This window comes from Vigna angularis, chromosome 6 (assembly GCF_016808095.1).
Source record: "Vigna angularis cultivar LongXiaoDou No.4 chromosome 6, ASM1680809v1, whole genome shotgun sequence".
NCBI classification, from domain to species: domain Eukaryota; kingdom Viridiplantae; phylum Streptophyta; class Magnoliopsida; order Fabales; family Fabaceae; genus Vigna; species Vigna angularis.
In genome coordinates this window covers 22,939,321-22,960,255 of record NC_068975.1, presented here as the reverse complement: position 1 = coordinate 22,960,255, position 20,935 = coordinate 22,939,321, and the positions used below count along the sequence as shown (strand labels likewise).

General features: G+C 32.6%; 2 protein-coding genes across 3 annotated transcripts; one reads left to right on the top strand and one right to left on the bottom strand.

The window, feature by feature from the left end:
• Nucleotides 1–366: 366 nt before the first annotated feature.
• On the bottom strand, nt 367–13,505 carry LOC108343413 (6-phosphofructo-2-kinase/fructose-2,6-bisphosphatase). 2 transcript variants are annotated; one of them, XM_017581684.2, is made up of 23 exons: nt 13,124–13,505; nt 12,962–13,025; nt 10,463–10,758; nt 9,990–10,109; nt 9,121–9,312; nt 8,903–8,998; nt 8,352–8,450; nt 8,197–8,226; nt 6,008–6,061; nt 5,315–5,368; nt 5,151–5,228; nt 4,970–5,061; nt 4,840–4,897; nt 4,683–4,757; nt 3,822–3,869; nt 2,706–2,803; nt 2,163–2,238; nt 1,832–1,894; nt 1,642–1,733; nt 1,429–1,497; nt 1,282–1,345; nt 1,128–1,193; nt 367–691 (listed from the first exon to the last, which is right to left on the bottom strand). In XM_017581684.2, the coding sequence occupies exons 1-23, from the start codon at nt 13,304–13,306 to the stop codon at nt 614–616; spliced, it is 2,145 nt and encodes a 714-aa protein (XP_017437173.1). In that variant the 5' UTR covers nt 13,307–13,505; the 3' UTR covers nt 367–613. The 2 variants fall into 2 exon arrangements, with proteins under 2 accessions (XP_017437173.1, XP_017437172.1); XM_017581683.2 differs by having other exon boundaries at nt 9,954–10,109; nt 13,124–13,504.
• A 2,475-nt stretch (nt 13,506–15,980) lies between these two features.
• On the top strand, nt 15,981–19,980 carry LOC108340914 (pre-mRNA-splicing factor SLU7-A). The gene is made up of 9 exons (XM_017578480.2): nt 15,981–16,167; nt 16,728–16,891; nt 16,994–17,106; nt 17,596–18,015; nt 18,137–18,272; nt 18,370–18,669; nt 18,868–19,084; nt 19,239–19,342; nt 19,633–19,980. The coding sequence occupies exons 1-9, from the start codon at nt 16,152–16,154 to the stop codon at nt 19,777–19,779; spliced, it is 1,617 nt and encodes a 538-aa protein (XP_017433969.2). The 5' UTR covers nt 15,981–16,151; the 3' UTR covers nt 19,780–19,980.
• Nucleotides 19,981–20,935: the final 955 nt, after the last annotated feature.

Below are 20,935 nucleotides of genomic sequence, written 5' to 3'. Positions count from 1 at the left end.
TTAAAAAAATGAAATAAACTTTTACATTTATAAGCTAATTTTACATAGTATTTTTAAATTATTATTTTTAATTTATATATACATTACTTTTAACTAGTAATATTATTACTATTTTATTATTGGTTAAAAGATATATTCTTAGTTGACATAATTATAGTCATATCCACGATGATAAATATTTTGAGTGACTGTAATTTTATCTTATTTTGGATAACATAAAAATGTAATATAATATGTATTTATATTGATTACTTGATGAATATAGAGATATGAGTTTTCTCATAGTAAAACTTACCAAAATTCATTTCATTTTTTCCACCGCTAGTGATATTTACAAAAAAAAAATAAAGAATTATCACACAACACTTATAATAGTATGGCGTGTGTATTAACTGAATATAATATTTGTGAAAGATATGTCATTTACAGTTGAAGTGAAACAACATTGAATTTGAAGAGCATACCTTGCCTTCAATATGGTAATTTAGAACAATGTAGTCCATTCAGGGCAATATTACATTTTGCCAATAAATTGAAATGATAAGAATGGATAATTGGTTCTAACAACATAGTTAAAGTATAGTAAAAGAAAGAAACTTTTCTTCAACTCATTTCAGTCCATTAGTTTGTATCTTTTTTCTTGGACACCCGTCACTCCCATTTGTATCTCAATTATGGTATGAAGAGGAACCTGGAAATCACAAATCTAACTTTAGATATCTTCACCATTTTCATCATCACTCACCAACTGACATGATGATGAACACCAAAATTTCTAAGCAAAAACTAAATATAAAGCAATATTCATTTCATTAATTAACTAGAAACTGTAGTTTATGCTTTCTAAACTCTTCTTCGATTTAGTACTTGAGATTTTACACATTGTTAGAAATGATTCACTCTTTCTAGACATGTTGTAGCACAGAAGTGTCCATGCATCATTTCATTTAAAGTATTACCAAGATAAAACACCAAATCTGATTGCAGAATAGTAATAACATCAAGACTGATGATACTGTGTTCAGGTTTTCTCATTTTCTTATCAAGACAATTAGAACAAAGCATCATCGAACTCCATGTTTCATATGCAACAATCTGGTAAACATAAATGCACAAGTTCAGGTAACCTCAATATGCGGAATTTCATTCAAAGGCCTGTCAGCAAAATATGCATATAGTGCCCTCAAAACTGCCTGCAATGAGAAGAGTATGGGAAAACCTCACTGATTAGAACAAGACAACCACAGAAGCAGGGATTTAGCTTAATGTCTTGAGTACAACCTGGTGGGATACCACAACAACAGGTGCTCGTTGTCGCTCAAGCTCTATAATTACAGGTTCTAACCTGTATTATTAGTAAAAGTGGAGTTATTTGTATCAGGAGAGTTGAAGCAAGGAGCTAAATAATGTTCATAACATAAAATGAACCTTTGAATAACATCCAAGTAAGACTCGCCACGAGGATAACGATACCTAAGCTTGTCCATCTTGCGAGACCTGCAATATGAAAAGAAGAGGGGTTGGATAGTAACCATGACTTGATTATCTTCTAACCCCAAAACCAAAAAGAATTTTCTCATAGTGCTTATTTGATATCTGATATCTGATATCTGATAAAGAAAGTCCAAGTTTGCAACGTACTCATATTCCTCTGGCATGTTTTTCTTTATTTCAGCATATGTCATACCATCACACACCCCTGCATTTATCTCATCAAGTGCACGCCATTGTATCTAACATATAGATAGTAGGTCATAATGTGTAAATTTGTGAACTTATTTCTTGTAAAAACATTGTAGTACACAACAATAAGCTTAAGATTGACATTTACCTTGGGAAACCCAACAATTGGACTTGCTGTCAGAATTGTTCGTTGTAGTGTACTAGTCCATATCTACACAACCAGTTACAAAAATCATAAACCATCCATCACTTTAATACTTGCTTATATTATAGATGCTGTTTAGCAGATTCGCACAAAGGATGTATAATCATCGGCACTAGAACACAGTTCAACAAAAATGCTATATGCAGATTTAGCAGACAAGGACTTAGCCATATATGTGTCGAAAGATAATAGCTTCAAGCATCAACTTTGTTTGGGCCTTGAATTTCAAGGAAAATGAGAGATTGAATGAATCTATACAGTTGATAAAGCTTACAGAAGCAGCCCGTTCTGATTTGAGACGCTTCCCAACAAATTTGGCAAGTTTCTTTGAATAAAGTTCCCCAGCCTCACTGTAATAACAAATTGCAGAGCTCTAGGAATTTAGCCAAATATTAAAAATGATTCTAAGAAATGCCAGATATCACATAAAAAAGAGACTACTTACTTACTGAGCCAACATTCAAACATGAGAAATATTTTACCATTTCAAACTTGTATGGAAGTCCTTGAATTTATTATCTAACAACCCTTTGTCTTCCCTCAGAAACCAATGTGACATTATACTAGAAGTCAACAAGCCATATTTCTACAATTGAAAGGGGTGAGGGGGAGATTGAAGAAAAAGAACACAGGGAATCTTAAATTTCAAATAATAAAACCCCACTTTCTACAATGTAGTTGTTAATAAATCAAAACAGTGGTCAGATTGTTCGTGTACTGATTTATATTCATATCTCTTCCTTTTCTACGTCTAATATCACCCTCAATTTTAAATTTACATTGAGTAGCAACTTAAAGACCAAAACTAAGAAAATACCTTATTGCAGTATCTCCTCCAATTCTGCCTCTCACATTATCCTGACTTTCCCCATGTCGAGTAAGTAATATTGGGCGTGGAGTAAGATGTGTATTTACCTGCCTCATATAAATTGAGGTTCATAAAAATGTATGAAAACTAAATAGAAGAAAAGTTCTGGTTATTCATAAGAAAGTAGCATTGATACAGAGTCTATGCATTACTTTGCAGATATTAGTTTTATGAAATACATAACTTTTTCCAATCATTAATCTTCTATACAAACCATTTTCATTTTATAACTATGACACCAAGACAAGCATGTCCATTTAAGTAAAATTTAGACTGAGCAGTGAAATATCCTCAGTAATATTTTCCAGGGATAATAACATGCATTTATGATTAAATATAAAAAAATAGTTAATTAGCTCATGTTTCCATAAAGTTAACATGAGTCAACTTGGACACTATATTAGCTACCTATTAATTATCGTAAACCTCTCTTATGTAAGCATACAATACAATGGTTCAACTCGATAATATTTTACCCTTTATCTGGTCAAGAATTCCAAACCCCGGCCTACTAAATTTAATATTTCACTTTCCTGCATCATGTCGTCAGCATTATTCCTAACACAAAATTGAAGAAACATAATCTGCTAGTAATTAATAGCTATCCATCTTGTCCACAGTCTACAAAAGCCACTTTGTTCTTTCAGATAGAGTAGAGTTCTTCAGGATTTGAATTCAGCTAAAAAAACTTAGCATTTGAGGACTTATAATGAAAGTATCATAAAAATGTTCTCTTGATTTTTAGAAGATTCTGTTCTTGCATCTGACCTATAAACGATAAAGTCAAACCCTGCCAAGAAAAAGCATTGTACCCTAAAAGAACACTGACTTTTCACAAGACCAATGGTGAAAGCTCAATTATGCATTTAATCACATAAGTCAAACAAAGTATTTAAATCACATAATGCTGGTTAATTTTAATTTCAAAGGATAAAAGTTCAGAGTGATATGCCATTTACATTTTGCCAATATTGGGTAAAGTAAGTATATTAATCAACTTAATTGTTTATTTTGTCAAATATTCGACGGTAATTTTGGTATTTAACTACATTTAACAAACCTTACCAAGAAAAAGACAATTCGTCCAGGAAGGTAACCACTGATATTGTTCACCTAGACCAAAAGACAGATGTTATCAACAATTAACAAATCAAAGCCACACTTGAAACTAAATTGGTAGAGCAAAACTCAAGGACATGCACACAGGTACTATACTTCAATCTTAGCTAGTGTTCACAAAAGTAAGAAGACCCATGAATTCTAAGACAAGAAAAAAGGTCTGAATTCAGTGCTTAGCCACTCTGTCAGTGATCACGAGTTCACCCACCCATCAACATAATTTAAAGCACTAAAACTCTTCCTAGCTTGTCGGTCTTCTACTATGCTAGTTCAGATGCTTTTTAGTGACTTATTGTACACCATAACACTTTCATACGAAAGCAATACTCCTTTCAAATACTAATTCTTCACAGCACAAATACATCTTGAATTTTGTGCTTTCAGTCAACCATGGAATAAATAAATAAGACAAAGAGAAATAAAAAAAATACTATAATGATTTAATGTTACGTGTGAAACTAAACAATTTCCATTTCCAAGATACTGGAATTAAGATGTCACTGCAACTACAATTTACACCTAGTTTCTATTAGAGTCTGGTAAAAATTACTAACGTGACCTAAGTCACTGACTGAAGAGAGCTGGTTCCCAAACCAGTTATGTCCATTGTAGATGGAACACCATGATGGAAAGGGAAAGAACACATTCACTATGCTGCTGAACTACACATTTTTTAACATTTTTGCATCTTCTACAATTATCAACACATGCTAATCACATCACAGAATATTACTACCATACAAGAAATCTCTGACTAGCCAACTTACCAATCAACTACGTAAAGGATTATGTTCAATGAAAGCTTACTTGTATTTGTCCACCATGTCCACTGACCATATCAATCATTTTTATGTAAGATCCTTCATTTACAGTTTCATATGCCTGGTGCATGGAATCAACATTATTTAAGGAAAAAGCTCAGCTTGAACAGTCATTAAAAGAACATGGTATGATATACACATACCTTTTCATAATTGGCAAGACGGTTTTTAAAGTCTTGCAATCCAGCCTCAAAATCTGGCCTGCATAAGAAAGTTAATTGCATATGTATCCATATAGCCATCAAAATATCACTGGTTTTAAATGAACATTACTCTTCTGCATAATCAGGACTTTGCTGAATTTTCAGACGGATATTCCTTTCAATTATATTTACATCATTGCATATTGTTTCAAGGAAGATTATCTACAATGAAAACACAACTATGATCAGAACAGTTCAAAATTAAATATATTATTCATATTGTATGCTTATTTCAGTTCCATCATGACTACCTTGCATCTTCCTTTAGCCAATTTCATCAGCATATCTCTTCGTTCCTTGCTACTGTTTGTAGCATCAAATATCCCAACCTAAATCCAAATTAAAACTTAACAAAAAGAAAGAGAAAGAAATAACACATTAAAATAACAAAAATATACAACAAAAATGAACTTACCTGGCCGCCTTCTTGCATCCAAGAGAACATATCTTCAAATGCCAGTGCTGCTACCTAATGGCACGTGATATATTAAAACTATGTGCACAGAGAAAGGGTCAACGTGGTGTCAACTTTATGAGAAACATTATAAAGCAAATATTTGAAGTAACACTATATTGAAAGTTAACACGGTCCAAAAACGTTGATGCCTGCTAATATGAATTTTTCTTTTGTTTAATTTATTCTAGATTAGCTGGGTGGGTTTACTTTATATTAACAGACTTCTTCAAAATAAATCGGATGACAGTATTAACATTTTTTGCGGAGAAAAACTGCTTTAACAAGGGAACACATGAACGTCCCTTTTGAGGTCTTGTGCTATGCTGTACGTCATGTAGAGTATTCGAACATGATAAATATTACTTTTATTCAGAAACAGTGACATGGATGATTCAGGAAACAAAAAACAGTCAGTTTGGCTTCCTTGGAAGGCCCAATAACAAAAGTTTGTTAAATGAGTTCATGAAATAATAGTCCCATGGAAAGATTCAACAAAATATAGCAGCAAAATCATCATAGAATTTTAAATAATTAGTAATAATAAATTATTATGGCCTGGCATGCATGCTATAGGTTTTATTAGGTCAGTTATCACAGACCTGCAGCTAATCTACTAATATTAAATAATTATAAGAAATAGATAAAAACTACCTCATTACGGGCCTCCATGCCTTCAGGATTATCAGCTCGAAAGAAATCAGCAGACTGCAGAGAAGAATGACATGATTAAGATTGCCCAAGGAAATCTGAGGCTACTGGTGCAACATTATGATTTCCAGAACATATCATTTAGAAAGGGAATCATGTTAGGAGACCCACATGTTAGGCTCTCCTATCAAGTGGACTATGTACCAAAGTCCTAAAAATTGATTCTTCTGTTCAGTGTTGGGTTGCATCCGTAAAGTGAAGCTATCATGGACCTTAACCCTTAAAGGATTAGTCTTTTGGTTTGTTTGAAGAATTAAGTCATTATAGAAAATAGAATCTGCCAAGTAGTGAATATTTCATTTGCTTTTTTCTTTGTTACATTCTGTTATTTGATTGTGCAGCCAATGATTGATGCATCCTTTTGCACGCACGTGCGCACATACACATATATATATATAGGCAGGAAATCATGATTTCATTCTTATTCCTATTTTCATAGTCTTGGTTGGGTATCATTAATCAATAGAATAGTATCCTATTCTATTGTCTCATTATGTGGAAACTTTTCAACTACAAGACATTATATTTGAACATCAACGATGGTAGGATTATAAAATTCATTCTTGGAGTGTTAGCTCAATATAACAGATTCTTTAACTGTTTAGAATACTATACTTTCAACCTTCCATCTTATGTACGAATTTCATTATGCAAATATTCAAGTTCAGCACAAGGAAATTGTAACAATATACTAGTTCCATATTTCAACCCCACAGGGATTTCATTTGAAAGAGTGTGTTATAAAAACATTTTTTTTGTCTCCTACAGCCTAATAAGCTTTTAGGTCAAGTGACTTGGATTCATTAAGAAGTGGATCCTCGTGAATACCTGTTTTAAGGATAAATAAACTGAATTGCTTACTTACTAATTGAAGCCAATATCTACTATCTACCAATGAAATGTCAAACAGTAGTTTAAAAAAATGAAAAATAGTTGACACCTTACACCTGAACAGAATCTATACATGAATTTTGTTCTCAATTTTTGGTGAATTTACAAGATAGGACATTGAGGCGTGGGTTTTAAAAGGTGCTACATTTTGGTTCCATAAAAAAGGGATGGAACAGAGGAGACATATAGAACAGATCGTTATTTCCATTTTGCTCTGTCTGAATGTGAAATGCTACATCAGTACAGAATTTGACACCACACTCATAATTATTTCCCTAAGGTATAAAATTCGCAAATCATGAAAACCAGCACCCCATTAAAATCATCATGAAGTCCCTGAGCATCAACAACTGTAGACTTCTCTTCAGTGTGAATTCCCTAGTTATTCAAACTAGATTTCCTTTCTGACCCACTGTCAAACGAGTAATGCTGCAAACATACCCATTTAGGCACAAAATGTCACATTCCTACACTATATTATTGGTGGTGGAGCTGGGTCAACTATTCAATTGAATGATATTGAGCATGCTTCCAATTTCTTCTATAGAACCAAGTGGGCCAGTTCTTTCCAAATTATGCTTATTTTCATATTCACATTCCTGCCTATATTTAAAACTCACAAATACAAATCAATATGTGCCAGAGGGACAGCAATGGAAGTGATAATAAATACAGAAGTTGTAGGTGTGTCAAACCAAAACCCTGCCTAGGGTTATCTCATAACTGAGAGGAGTGGTATGTGTGTATGTATGGAGCATTGCTCTAGTTAAAAAGACACAATCACTAACCATCAAAGTTTTAGCAAATTATCCACTTAATTACCTTCTTTTCACTTTTTAAACTCGAAGCCTATTCCAAGGTAATGAACTTGAGTCCCACAAGAGAAGAGATTCTTTTGAGAGGTTTATAGTGCCTTGAGCTCTCCAACTACAATCACTAGCTTATATGGAGCAATTCTACTAAGGTTCTTATCATATGGTATCAGAATTTTACCACACTTTCTTCACCCTATACTTTCTGCATTACCATGAACCAGATATTCTTATGATGATCAGTATCACGCATCAGTATATAGTACTACATGCAATGAGGGAAACAAATAAAAGCAAAAAATAAAGCAACAACTATATAAGTGAGACATTTTTCTGCATTCATGATAACTTTTTGTTATTCAATATACGTAGCTATGCAGATAATCATTAAATGAGAAGGAAAAAGGTTATTTCACAGATAAACATTACCTGATTAACTCCATGCTTAAGGCGACGATACTGTGACATCAAAAAACAAGTGTTAATATTCAAAGTTCATACATGAGAATTAATGTATTTCCAGCTTATTACTAAGTGAAAATATACTGATCAAATAAATGAATTGTGCTAAGAATGTGAACAACCTTCCCAACATTGAAGTGTTTGGTATTATGACCTAACCAACGAAGATATCTTGTAAGTTTAGCTGCTGTGAAAGTTTTACCTCTGGCGGGCAGACCCACCTACATAAAAGTAATTTCTAAATTCAAGCTTTTGGCGTATATTCTAAAGTAGCTTACAACTAGAACTCCACATTGCACAATAAAAAACAGTGACCAAGAATTACTAAAACTATGGATATTAATGAGAAATTAATGCAGCAGATTAATGAAGAATTCAAGAAAAAATTTGATATAAAACAAATAAATATTATTCAGATTGCTCCTAAACATTTACAAGTCAAAGGCTTAAATAGAATGCATAATGAAAAGGATAATGGGAAAATAAATTATAAAAGGAAACAAAACAAGATAGAAACTACTATAGGGAACTATACAAGATAGAAATAATCATAGGAAACTAAATATCTCGTAACATAATAGAAACCAGGAAACAAAATTTTCCCATGACAAAAGAGAAACTAATTACCAAGATTAGAATCTGTAACTAAATACTCATCATGCCAGAATAATACCAGGATAATTGCCAAATGTCTATCTTCCTTGGGACCCATCATCTGATCAGCAACAGCTGCAGCAGCAACCGCTCCAGCAGCAGCTGGCATTGAATTCTATCAATAAAAAGGCAAAGGAGAAGAAACGATTATTTGTGAACAACCTCACAACATGATAAGTTACTTGACATGCAATAAGTTTGAACAATAAACAAGAAATGGAAATCATTTATACACACCTTAGTATCAGCAGAGAAAATATTTGAACTAGAAGATTTTACAAGTCTAGGAGATCCAACACCTCTATCAACAAAAAGTCCCCTCTGACTCTCTTGCCTTTGCAGAGGCGAAAATGTTCCAACTGACTTGGATTCAACCATTCCAGAACTTTGAAACGTCTTAGATGAATCAGGAACGATAACCTCCATCTCCTGATTGGAACATCAGCATAACCTATTAGATGTAATGAATTACGTGTTGCAGGAGCAAGAGTCAATGTAAATGTTATAATTACTAAACAAGAAGATGATTCTATATAATCAGGAAATTATCTAAATTGTATATATGTGTGTCTGTGTGTGTGTCAAAGAGAGAGAGTCAAATTAACACTCTGTAGAAATCATCATCTGCCTGCTAGTCATAGATGTCGACAAACAGAAGAGGTTTCATTTTCAATCTTAAAAGAATTAATCTTACACCAATACAGTTACATATCCACTACAAATACAGAAAAAAGGTTCACGAGAAAGAACCAAATTTACACATTATTTTAATGTCAAGCATCCATCTGATAATCAAATTTAAGGAGCACAGAACGCATGTTCAATCTTGAACCAATTAAATTCTTTCGTACATCCAATTGCAGGCATTACAAAAAAAGAAAAATTGAAGATTCATGGTAAAAAAATGAACAGGTTGAAAATAAGCACTTAAAAAAATTTGTTAAAAGGATAACAATAAACTGATTAAAGTTTTTTATTAGTCAGTTATCCTCACAGAAAAAAGCTGTAAAAACTAGTAGTTCATTTAGAAAGTATAACGTAATCAAAGAATGCAGCTTTGAAAGAAAAACCTTGATGGGATATGAATTGCTGCCAGACCCACTAACCATTGACCTTGGATTCTCTGTCAAGTTAGCTGCATATACATGGGCTGTGTTTGCAGAAGTTTCTGGAGTTGGGACAACATAATGCTCAAGATCAAGTTCCAAACCCACAGAAGAACCATTCTGGACCAAAAAATAAAGTAAGCCTAAATCACTTGAACCTTGACAATAAACATTGCACATAGGATCCCCAATAGATTAGAAAAATACTGCAAACAAAGTTGCTATTAAAGAAATCTCCTTATTACATTACATCACATAATAAACAATCAAATGAAAAATAAACTGGAACATAAAATTGACCAATATTTTGGCATTATTTGAAAAACACTGTTTAGAAAAAGGTGAGGTTTTAAGTGCAAGATATCCCACATGTGCATACTATCTAAAACCTCAGAACTAGATTAACATTATGTGAGACAGGAGATTACAAAGTAAAATGAAAGTGCCAAGAAGGATTCTTTTTTTCAGTTTACCTCACCACCTGGTTGAGGTGCTGAATTTATGCTGACATCAGGAATCCATCTCACAGATGAAGGACGGAAATTATCCTGATAAGCCCTCCAACTAGCAGCAAGGTCAAATGGAGAAACCCTGTCTGCTTTGACAAACACTTGATACTCAAGAACTTCACCGTTATCAAGCCTAAACAATGCAAGTCTGGCATCCTCTTGCAATGCTCCCCCAACAAGCAGGTGGCTTGGACCCTCCTCAACAAAGCATGGTACATTGCTGTCCTTAGGCTTCAATAGGAATTTGAAATCCAAGGTTTCTGAAACCCACATAGAATTCAAAAGTCTAAACATCCCTTCAATTTCAGTAATGTCACAATCATGCACAACACATTTCCATAACCTAATTCCTTTCATTCCACAGAATAGCCAGGACACCTTAATACTGGATTCCTTCTTATGGTAAAGGCAACAAAGCCATTGGTAAGAGTCACATTATGCTTCCTTTTTTTTCCCTATAACCTCTGAATCTTAAGACATTATGTACTATTTTATTAAACATACTTTTGTTAAGTGAATGAGATAAGGAAAAGAAAGAGACAAAGGGTTAATTATATTTTAAAATTTTAGTCCATATAATATACTGATTTTTTTGGTTACCTTTTATCTTTTACTTTAAAATAGTTCTTTTATATTCATTTTTTTGCATTAGTCTTTGTTGCTTCCTAGTTGCCAATAACCGGTGAGGTGCATCTCATTGCATACACTTACACAATTTTTATTTTAATATTTTAAAAGCTATGTTTGCACTAGTTGTTCCACAAGTACTTATACAAGAGAAAAATAAGAAAAAAGTAAAACAAAGTTCTCCATAGTTAAAATTAGTTACATAAATTTAAAATAAAAATTTAGAGAAATGACATGACAGAGATTGTAGAAAAATGCATAAGCTAATTTTTTATTTATGGAGAAGTTAATTTCAATTTTTTTCTTACTTTTCTCTCCTAAAAGTGCTTATGAAAAAGTTTGTTCAAACAAACCCTAAAGACACTTAATTTTTTTAGTCCCTCACTATCTAACTTTTCCCTTCTCCCAGCAATTTCCAGCACCTTCCTACATCCCAGATCCATGCACACAGACATATTCATAAAACAAGAGACAAATTATTTTGAATGCAAAAAAATAAAATAAAAAAACTTAGAACTGCACATGTAAGTCAAAGCAAACAAAGCAAGGAAAGGAAAACAGCATTATCCTGATATGTAGAACAACCAAGCTAAACTCTCAAACCCACACTTAATTCAAAAACCAACACCCTTTTAATTTCACTATTGACACAATCAAGCACAACACACTTTCATAACCAAAATCAATTCATTTCCCAATATTGCTAAGACACCTTAATACCAGATTGTGATCGAAACAAAGTCATTGCTAAGAGCCAAACATTTTAACTGAAATCCTACCCAGTAAAGGAAACATCCTTAATGAGCTATATTTGTTGGCCAATTTTACTGCAATCCTACCGAGTAATATATGTAAGACTTTAGAGCACTGAAAAAATTGTCTTTCTACTTTCTTTATTATTTTCCCCGAAACCTTCTTAGATAATAGTAGCAGTCAGCCTAACAACTTTGGTGTTTTGATTTTTATCAGCATGCCTCCCAAACCTTCATCCAAGGATCATGATGATCCTCTCAAAACCATCCATGAGATGCTTACTTCCTTACAAGCTAGTTTGGAGGCTAAAGGTGACCATTCCTTGCTTCTAACCAACCTTAGACAACCGTCACGAAATTCTCCAAGCTTCCATTACCTCCCTCACCAACAACGTTTCCCCCTTCTCTACTACCATTCTACGACCCCCACTTCACCATCATCACTACAAACACTTTATCATTATGTTCTCTCCCAAACATTGGTCTACCCTTACCTCTCACCACCAACCCCATTTACTATATGCCATATCCCCTTATGCTTACTCAACCCCTACCTCCTCCACCTCCTTCCTACAATGTTAATACTACCATTGCCCCGTTTCACCACTCCCCCATGCATCCTTTTCACTCCTCCTTGTGTCATTCAACCCTCTTCACACACTCACCCTTCCTCCTTCATTCCACCCCCCAAAACTGCAACTAGTGACTTTTGGTGGCTCGGAACCTCTTCACACTTTATTTCAAGTTGAACAGTTCCTTTCCCTTTACCAGGTTTCTCTTAAACAACTCCTACATATGGCTTCCCTCTACATTTTCAGTAAATCACTGGAAAATCGTTTTGGCCCCTCCTCCTACCAAAACCACCTAGCTGAATTCTTCAAGCTCTACCAAGCATATTTTAAGAAAATTTGAAATCATGGGATTTCCCATGAAGTCACACTAAATTGCTCTTTGTCAACTTCTACAGAATCACACTAATTTGTGATTGGTTTATAGTTAAAAATTGATTTTACTGAATGACCACTAAACTAAGATTAAACTGGGAAACTGAGACAGAAACAAAAGACAGAGCAAAAGGTATTACCGTGATTAGGAGGGACAACAAAACTAAGTTCCCACATTGATACCGATTCCCGCTCCATGAATAGCTAATACGAAAACCAAAAAGGAATGAGAAACAAGGAAAAAGAAGACATACCCAGAAGAAAATGGGGGAAAATGAGATAAGGGAAGGGACAAAACTTACAGCTTTGGAAGGATCCCAAGAGCCGACGAGAGGAAGAGAGCCAAAAACGTGAGGAACAAGGTCCCCAGTGAGCTTGCGATTCTCCATCTTTAGAGAGACGTAGAGTTGGCCACCCGCTTGGTGGAGCCCGTCACTCTCTTCCTTTCCCCCTTCCTCCTCATCCTTCGATGTCCCCGTTCCCATATCTCTGGAGAATTCTCCTTTGATGATTCTGCAAAAGCAAAAAAAAAAGTGTGTTTGAAAGGTATTATTGTGTGTGTGGATGTGAATGGATTAATGGATAGGTAGAAGAAAAGGGATGGGTATGTCCTGTGTTGATTTTGGTGTGATATGGATAATGGGGTTCGGAATTGGAAAGTGGGAATGAGAAAGGATGTTGTGTGTGTTGGTCTTGGACCCTTTATACCTCTCTCTTTCTTGTCCTTTACACGTGTTACTTCATCAATGAATGAATGAATCTGAAACTGAACCAATTTGCATCTTTGTTTGTACTTTCTCTTTTCATATATGTTTACTATTTCCTTTTTAGGTCGCATCAAAACAAGTAAGTAGTTAGCAACTGATTCTCTCAGAAAAAAAGTATTTCCTTATTCTGATTCTGATTCTCGGTCATTTTATTTTTTCATAATATAGGTAACTGGTTTATACTTATTTTTCATCCATGAACAGATAAATTATATTAATCAATGACCAACTAAGTATTCATGTGGATAAATGAATCCCTTGTTTATATAAAATAATTCATTATTTTCCACTTATTTATTTGAGTCCTGTGTTTTAAATTTAATTTAATCTTACAAAATTAAAATTTCCACTTATTTATATATTAAATTAACCTTATCTTGCTGATTTAAAAATTTTAACATTATAATGTTTAATTTTATAAAAGTAAAATTTGTTGTCATTAAACTCTTATATTTACAAAGAGAGATAAATATAACAGGAATACAGGAAAGTAAGGATAAATGATGGCAGTAATAAAGTGTTTAAAAATATTTCATATCTGTTACCCCAACAATTTAGAATTAATAGTGATAAGTTTTGTTATCCATTTTTAAAGATAAAGAAAGCATCACTTCTTTTCTATATGATTGTTGCCTTTATCTGGGTGGTTGACTTTTCTACCTTTTTTGGCAATAATTTCATAGTGTTTTATAATCTATAAAAAAAAATAGTTTATTATGTGAAAGGAAGATGTACTAATCAATTATTTTTACTTTCACATTTGAAATATCAATTTAATACTTTACAAACAAATAATCTTTTCTTCAAAAAAGTGTATTTTGGAATATATATATATATTAGGAATCTCATTCTAAACCCTAAAAATATAGTAGTTGATATTCTATTTTTCCGAACAAAGTTTTTCAATTAAATATCCATGAATCTTTCAAAGATTTTTTATATTTACATAGATAAATTATGGACTCTAAGATATTACTGATAAGGTTTTTGAAGGAGAAATTCAATAATAATAAAATTTGATTCAAACATATAAAAAAAATCATATCAATTCTTATTTAAAACTTTAAAATAATGAATTTTTTGATTTTTTTTTATGTATTAATTAATATTTTTATATCTATTTGTCCTACTTAAATTCTCTAACACTTCATTTGATTGACATTTTATAAAATATATTAAATTTAAATTTCATTATCTTAAATGCCTAGCTAAATAAACTTTAAAATTCTTACATAACAACAAAAGTTATAACTTATTTTTATTAATTTATATATATAATATTATAAGTCCCCACGCATGGGTGGAAAAACATGTGGTGAAGATGGAAAAATAAGGTAGTTGGCACATGTGTGGTTCTGAGGTGTCATAGTGTTTGGATAAGGCCACGTCAGAAGTTGAACTTCCCAATAAAACGTGGGACCCACTTTGAATTTAAGTGGGTCGATCTAACAAAAAACAATATATACAAAATAAAAAACTGGATTTTTGTTTTCTTTTATTTACTTTATCGACTGAATTATCTAGTTCAAACTAACATGAAAAATCTAAACGAAAACATTTATTATATTTAAGTATAATATTATATGTTGAAAAATATGTTAATAGGTAATAAATATATGTTAGTAGTTCTTTTAATATAGTTTTATTGCATAATTTAATATATTTATATTTATATATCGATAAATATCAAAACATAATAATAAGATTGTAATATAAATTTTATGTAATTTATTTATTGATAAAAGATAAAGTTAAGATCATGAACATTTCTCTCTGCTTGAAAAAATTTCAGTATCAAATAGTATCTTTCTAAAAAAACTTGTTATACTTTTTTGAAAATATTTAAGAATTTTATCATAAAGGTAAAAAAAGTAATAAAAAACATAATATATATATATATATATATATAATTTTATATGCTACTAACAAATAATTTTTCAAGTTATTTGTTAACTAACATTGTTCAAGTCAAAATTTATATTAAATTATTTTTTAATATAATAAAATATTTATAAATTTATTATTTTTTCAATTTATTTATTAACATTATAATTATAGACCGAAATTATCTTAATCAACATATGTCTGAATAAAATATAAAAATAAAAGATAAGTTATAAAACAAGATCTAACAATTGTGGAACTAGATAAAATAAAATTATTTTATAGAATCTGTTTCTATTTCGAGAGAATTTTTTTTATTATAGATATATATATATATATATAATAAAATATATACTATTTATTATAATTTAATAAAAAGTCTTATTAGTTTTGGATAAAAAAGATAGGGAAAGTGTAAAACAAACGGGAGTGTAAAAAGTAATCACGGGATTTGTAGATAAGCCCATTTGTTTTTGAACATATGTTTTAATGTGCTTTGGAACGAAGGCGGCTAAACATAAAAGATAGAAGGATCGCAAGCTCCGAAAAATAGGAGATATAAAATATAGAAGGAGGATAGCAAATTTAAGTAGCAAAATCAAAATCACTGCGATTCCATCTCGATCCTCTTCTTCGTTTTTGTCTTCGATCTTCAATTTGTCTCTGCGTACTTCACACCATGGCTACCGCTTCAGGTACTGCTTTCTCCCTTCCAATTCTCAGATTTTCATTTTCTAGGGTTTCTGTTGTCAGCCCCCACCCTTTAAATCCTTCTCTTATTTATTTTTTCCTAAACCTGCTCATTTTTATGGGCGACTTCAATTTTTTTTATTCGACAGTGCTCTTTGTTTTTTGTAATTTTTATTTCTTTCGGGATTGGCTGTTGTTTCGTTCGTGCATGTCCAGGTCCCCATCAAATTACAATTCAAATCTATTAATAGCTACTCGTCATGATTTGAATTAATAGATGATAGAAACTAGATGGAATTTTGGCAAGGTTTAGAGAGCGTGAGGCATTTTTTTTTTCTTCAGACTAGTTTAGTATTGTTGGCAAGTATCAGAATTGGATTCGGATATGTGTAGAAAAATTGAAGTAGTGTGGCTTCATAGCTCTTAGGTTAATTGGTTTGAGATTGTTTGCACCATTTGTCAATTTTCACTTTTTAATTTTAATTGAATTTTAAACATGATCATGTTTGTCTCATTTTACCTCATACATCAATGCTTTTTTAAACTTTTTTGGCATGGATTTCAGTGGCATTTAAATCCAGGGAGGACCATCGGAAACAGATTGAGTTGGAGGAGGCACGAAAAGCGGGGCTTGCGCCAGCTGAACTTGATGAGGATGGGAAGGAAATCAACCCTCATATTCCCCAGTATATGTCATCTGCGCCTTGGTATCTTAATGCCGAGAGACCTGTAAGTGTTTCCACTTTTTAGAGTTATTGAGATCGGTAGGAATTTGGGGCGTTTGATGTATAAAAATTAACATTTTCTTTCGTCCCATTGTTATGCTTGTAGAGTTTGAAACATCAAAGAAAATGGAAATCTGATCCCAATTACACCAAATCATGGTACGACAGAGGTGCTAAAATTCATCAGGCAGACAAGTATAGAAAAGGCGCATGCGAAAAGTAAGTGATCTTTATCTGTCAAATATCTGAGCATTTGTTTGTGTTTAATGTATACTTCTTGTCTGAGAAACAACTTGTAAACTCTTGATTAAACATTTACTAGTTATTGGTTATAAGACAATAAATAAATATGATGTTTACTTGCTTGTCAATTTTTTCCTGAAAGTAATGTGTTTAGGTAGACACTCATAATCAGTCAATGTGTATTTTAGGTTTTCGAAGTCTGAATCCTTTATTTAGTTTTTGTAGTGTTATTTAAACTTCATGATAATGGCTGCAAGTTGGACTGTATATAGCATAACAGATGACTTAGTTATTTATGTTTTTACCTTATAACTTCATTACTTATGAGTAAGTGAATATGTTATTTGATATGTTTTGTTATTAAGACATGTTTTTTAAATATTATCTTTCAAATCCCGTAAACTATTTGACAACCAGGCTTGTCTCTGAATTTATTTATGGACCACTCCAATCTTCTTGTTACAGTTGTGGAGCTATGACACATGATGTGAAGTCATGTATGGAAAGACCACGAAAAGTGGGAGCAAAATGGACAAACACTCACATTGCCCCTGATGAAAAGATAGAAACTTTTGAGCTTGACTATGATGGAAAACGGGACAGGTGGAATGGTTATGACGCATCTACTTATGCTCGAGTCATTGAGAGGTATGAAGCTAGAGATGAAGCACGAAAGAAGTACCTGAAAGAACAACAGCTTAAGAAATTGGAGAAGAGCAACCAAAATGGTGAGGATGCTGCAAGTGATGAGGATGAAGATGAAGATGAAGATGAAGATGATCTAAGGGTAGATGAAGCAAAGGTTGATGAGAGCAAGCAAATGGACTTTGCAAAGGTTGAGAAGCGTGTGCGTACAACAGGTGGTGGGAGCACAGGAACTGTGAGGTAATTTTTATGTTACCGTCATTTAAATACATCTGGCCAGTTTAATTTGTCTTATATTTAAGGTTATCTATTTCATTATTTATTTTAGATGAATTGGAGCTGAAATATTTTTTTCCCACAGGAATTTACGTATTCGAGAGGATACTGCAAAATATCTTCTTAATCTTGATGTTAATTCAGCACATTATGATCCCAAGACCAGATCCATGCGAGAGGATCCACTTCCAGATGCTGATCCAAATGAAAAGTTTTATGGGGTAACTTGTCTCTTGAATGAAAATTTTTAACACTTTAACTTGTTTCTACTGCTATCTGTAATCTTGTATTTAGACTGAACCTGCTTTTGTACTGTAGGGTGATAACCAATATAGAAATAGTGGGCAAGCTTTGGAATTTAAGGAGTTGAACATCCATGCTTGGGAAGCATTTGAAAAGGGACAAGATGTTCACATGCAAGCGGCCCCATCACAAGCTGAATTAGTCCATAAGAGTTTCCTTATCCGGAGTGAGGAGCTGAAACATCAAACAAAGAAAACAATTATTGAGAAGTATGGCAATGCTGCTGATGAGAACAAGCCTCCAAGAGCACTTCTGCTAGGCCAAACCGAAATGCAAGTTGAGTATGATCGTGCTGGTAGAATAATTAAAGGCCAGGTGAGAATTGTATTCTAAATCTGTACAGAGCACCATTGTAATTTGCTTATAAATCTTAAATATCCTTGGTAGTGGGACTTTTTCATGATCTGTTAACGTTTTGGGTTTTACCATGACTTTTAGTTTTGACCTTAATGTTTCTGCTTTATGGTTACTTGAGACTAGATTTAATTGTTATATATCTGATGTTTCCAACAGGAAGCAGCAGTCCCCAGGAGCAAGTATGAAGAAGATATTTACATTAACAACCATACAACTGTGTGGGGCTCATGGTGGAAGGATCACCAGTGGGGCTATAAGTGCTGCAAGCAGACAATACGAAATAGCTATTGCACTGGTGCTGCTGGTATTGAGGCTGCTGAAGCTGCAAGTGATCTTATGAAAGCAAATATTGCCCGTAAGGAGGCTGCTACAGGTTCGTTCACTGACAAACATCACATCTATGTTGTTTCTCTACCTCTATCTCGTTCCTTTCCTATTTCTGTTTTTACTTTTTGTTTGTTTGTCAATTTTGTTTAATTGTATTTAGCATGTCTTTATTAATCACTATCATTTTAATGAACCTATAGACGATCCTGCACCTGTGGATGAGAAAAAGCTTGCTACGTGGGGTACTGATGTCCCAGATGGTTTAGTTCTAGATGAGAAATTGCTTGCTGATGCACTCAAGAAGGTAAATCTCATTCTATTGTGTGTGGGTACTGGGTATTTGTTAGTGTCATTCTTCATCTTAATTGTACCGACTGGAATTAATTATATTTTTTTGCCAACAAGTCTGTCGACCTTAATTACCAAGGATACGACACGTTTGATTTAAACTAAATTTTGTACATAATTTCTTGTAACAAATATGGCTTTACATTATGGATGTCCATTTGTAGTGTAAAATGTATTTTTCTGGAGCATTCAATCTTTTGAGATGTAGTTATTCTGACATTTATATATACAAACGTTGTTTAACAGGAAGATCTAAGGAAGAGGGAAGAGAAAGATGAGAGGAAACGCAAGTATAATGTCAGATGGAACGATGAGGTTACTGAAGAAGATATGGAGGCATACAGAATGAAGAAAGTACATCATGATGATCCAATGAAAGATTTCCTTCACTAACCTTCAAAATAATCTATCTTTCATTGAAAGTCAGGAGCCGGGGGAAACTATTGATTTTCATGTATAGTTTTTTATGCATCGGTTAATCACTTCTGATGTCTTTAATGCCAGTGTAACATTTTATCAACCTTTAGAAGTTCGTTTGCTTGAGTGTTGTGTAAAATGAAGAGTAATATAATGGGTTGATTGAAAATTGTTAAATTGCTGTGGGTACGTGCAGAATAAATAGTAATGGGTGTTTTAAAGTTATGTATAAAAATATATTAAATATTCGTGTGGAGTGTTTAATTTAACCCAGATTATTGATGGTATATTAAATTAACAACATTAAATAAAGAGGGATATACAATTTCAAAATTTGATCATATACTTAAAAAATGATATCTCGGCGGCTAGATTTTATTATTTAAGTATACACAATTTTAAGAGTGGTCTATTAGATTAAAGAAGGTATGATTTGCTTTATTAAACAGTTCTTACGTAGGCGCATATGCATGCTTGTCAAATTCACCAGTGAATTATGAGCATCACCCATTCATGTGAAGACAATTCAGGATGTACATTTGTGACCATTTTAACTTTTGAATAATATGGGTAATGATCATTTGCCTAATGCTTGATACCAGTATTCCCATCTTAAATTCTTGAAATGCTGGTCTAATTTGATCTTATTTCTCATTAATATGATTCTTCAAGAGATTCTCTCATATCAACGAATAAACGTTTCAAGTTTGGTATTACATATGAGCGGTTTAACAGGGTGATATAATTGTTCCAAAAAAACTTGACTGAGTTCTGTTTTAAATAATTTCGAAATCATTTTAAAATCAATTTAACCCCAAAACAGGTAGGTTAGTGTTAGTGTGTAACTCAATCTTAGATATTGGTTACTAAGGTAAGAATATGTCAACCTTACTTTAAAAATTTCATTATCTAATTTACCTTAAATTGACACGTGTATGAAATTGCATTAAGATAATAACTTAAAAGAATATGAAAAATAAATATATTTATAAAAACAAAATTAAGAATTAAATTATTTGTTTTAGTTTAGGAGTTAACAATTGTTATTATATAGAGATTGTGCGGTTTTGTATATCACACGATAAAACTGTTTTAATTTAGAGATTGCGCAAGAAGATTGAATAAAAAGAAC

Bases quoted from the DNA above. Each gene is read 5' to 3' on its own strand.
- LOC108343413 (XM_017581683.2), bottom strand. From the start codon at position 13,306: ATGGGAACGGGGACATCGAAGGATGAGGAGGAAGGGGGAAAGGAAGAG. The intron at 6,062-8,196 runs GTAATGTTTATC...TCTTCTCTGCAG, and splicing joins TTAAGCATGGAGTTAATCAG to TCTGCTGATTTCTTTCGAGC. The intron at 1,895-2,162 runs GTAAGCTTTATC...CTGGTTGTGTAG, and splicing joins AATCAGAACGGGCTGCTTCT to ATATGGACTAGTACACTACA.
- LOC108340914 (XM_017578480.2), top strand. The intron at 16,892-16,993 runs GTAAGTGTTTCC...TTATGCTTGTAG, and splicing joins ATCTTAATGCCGAGAGACCT to AGTTTGAAACATCAAAGAAA. The intron at 17,107-17,595 runs GTAAGTGATCTT...TTCTTGTTACAG, and splicing joins AGAAAAGGCGCATGCGAAAA to TTGTGGAGCTATGACACATG.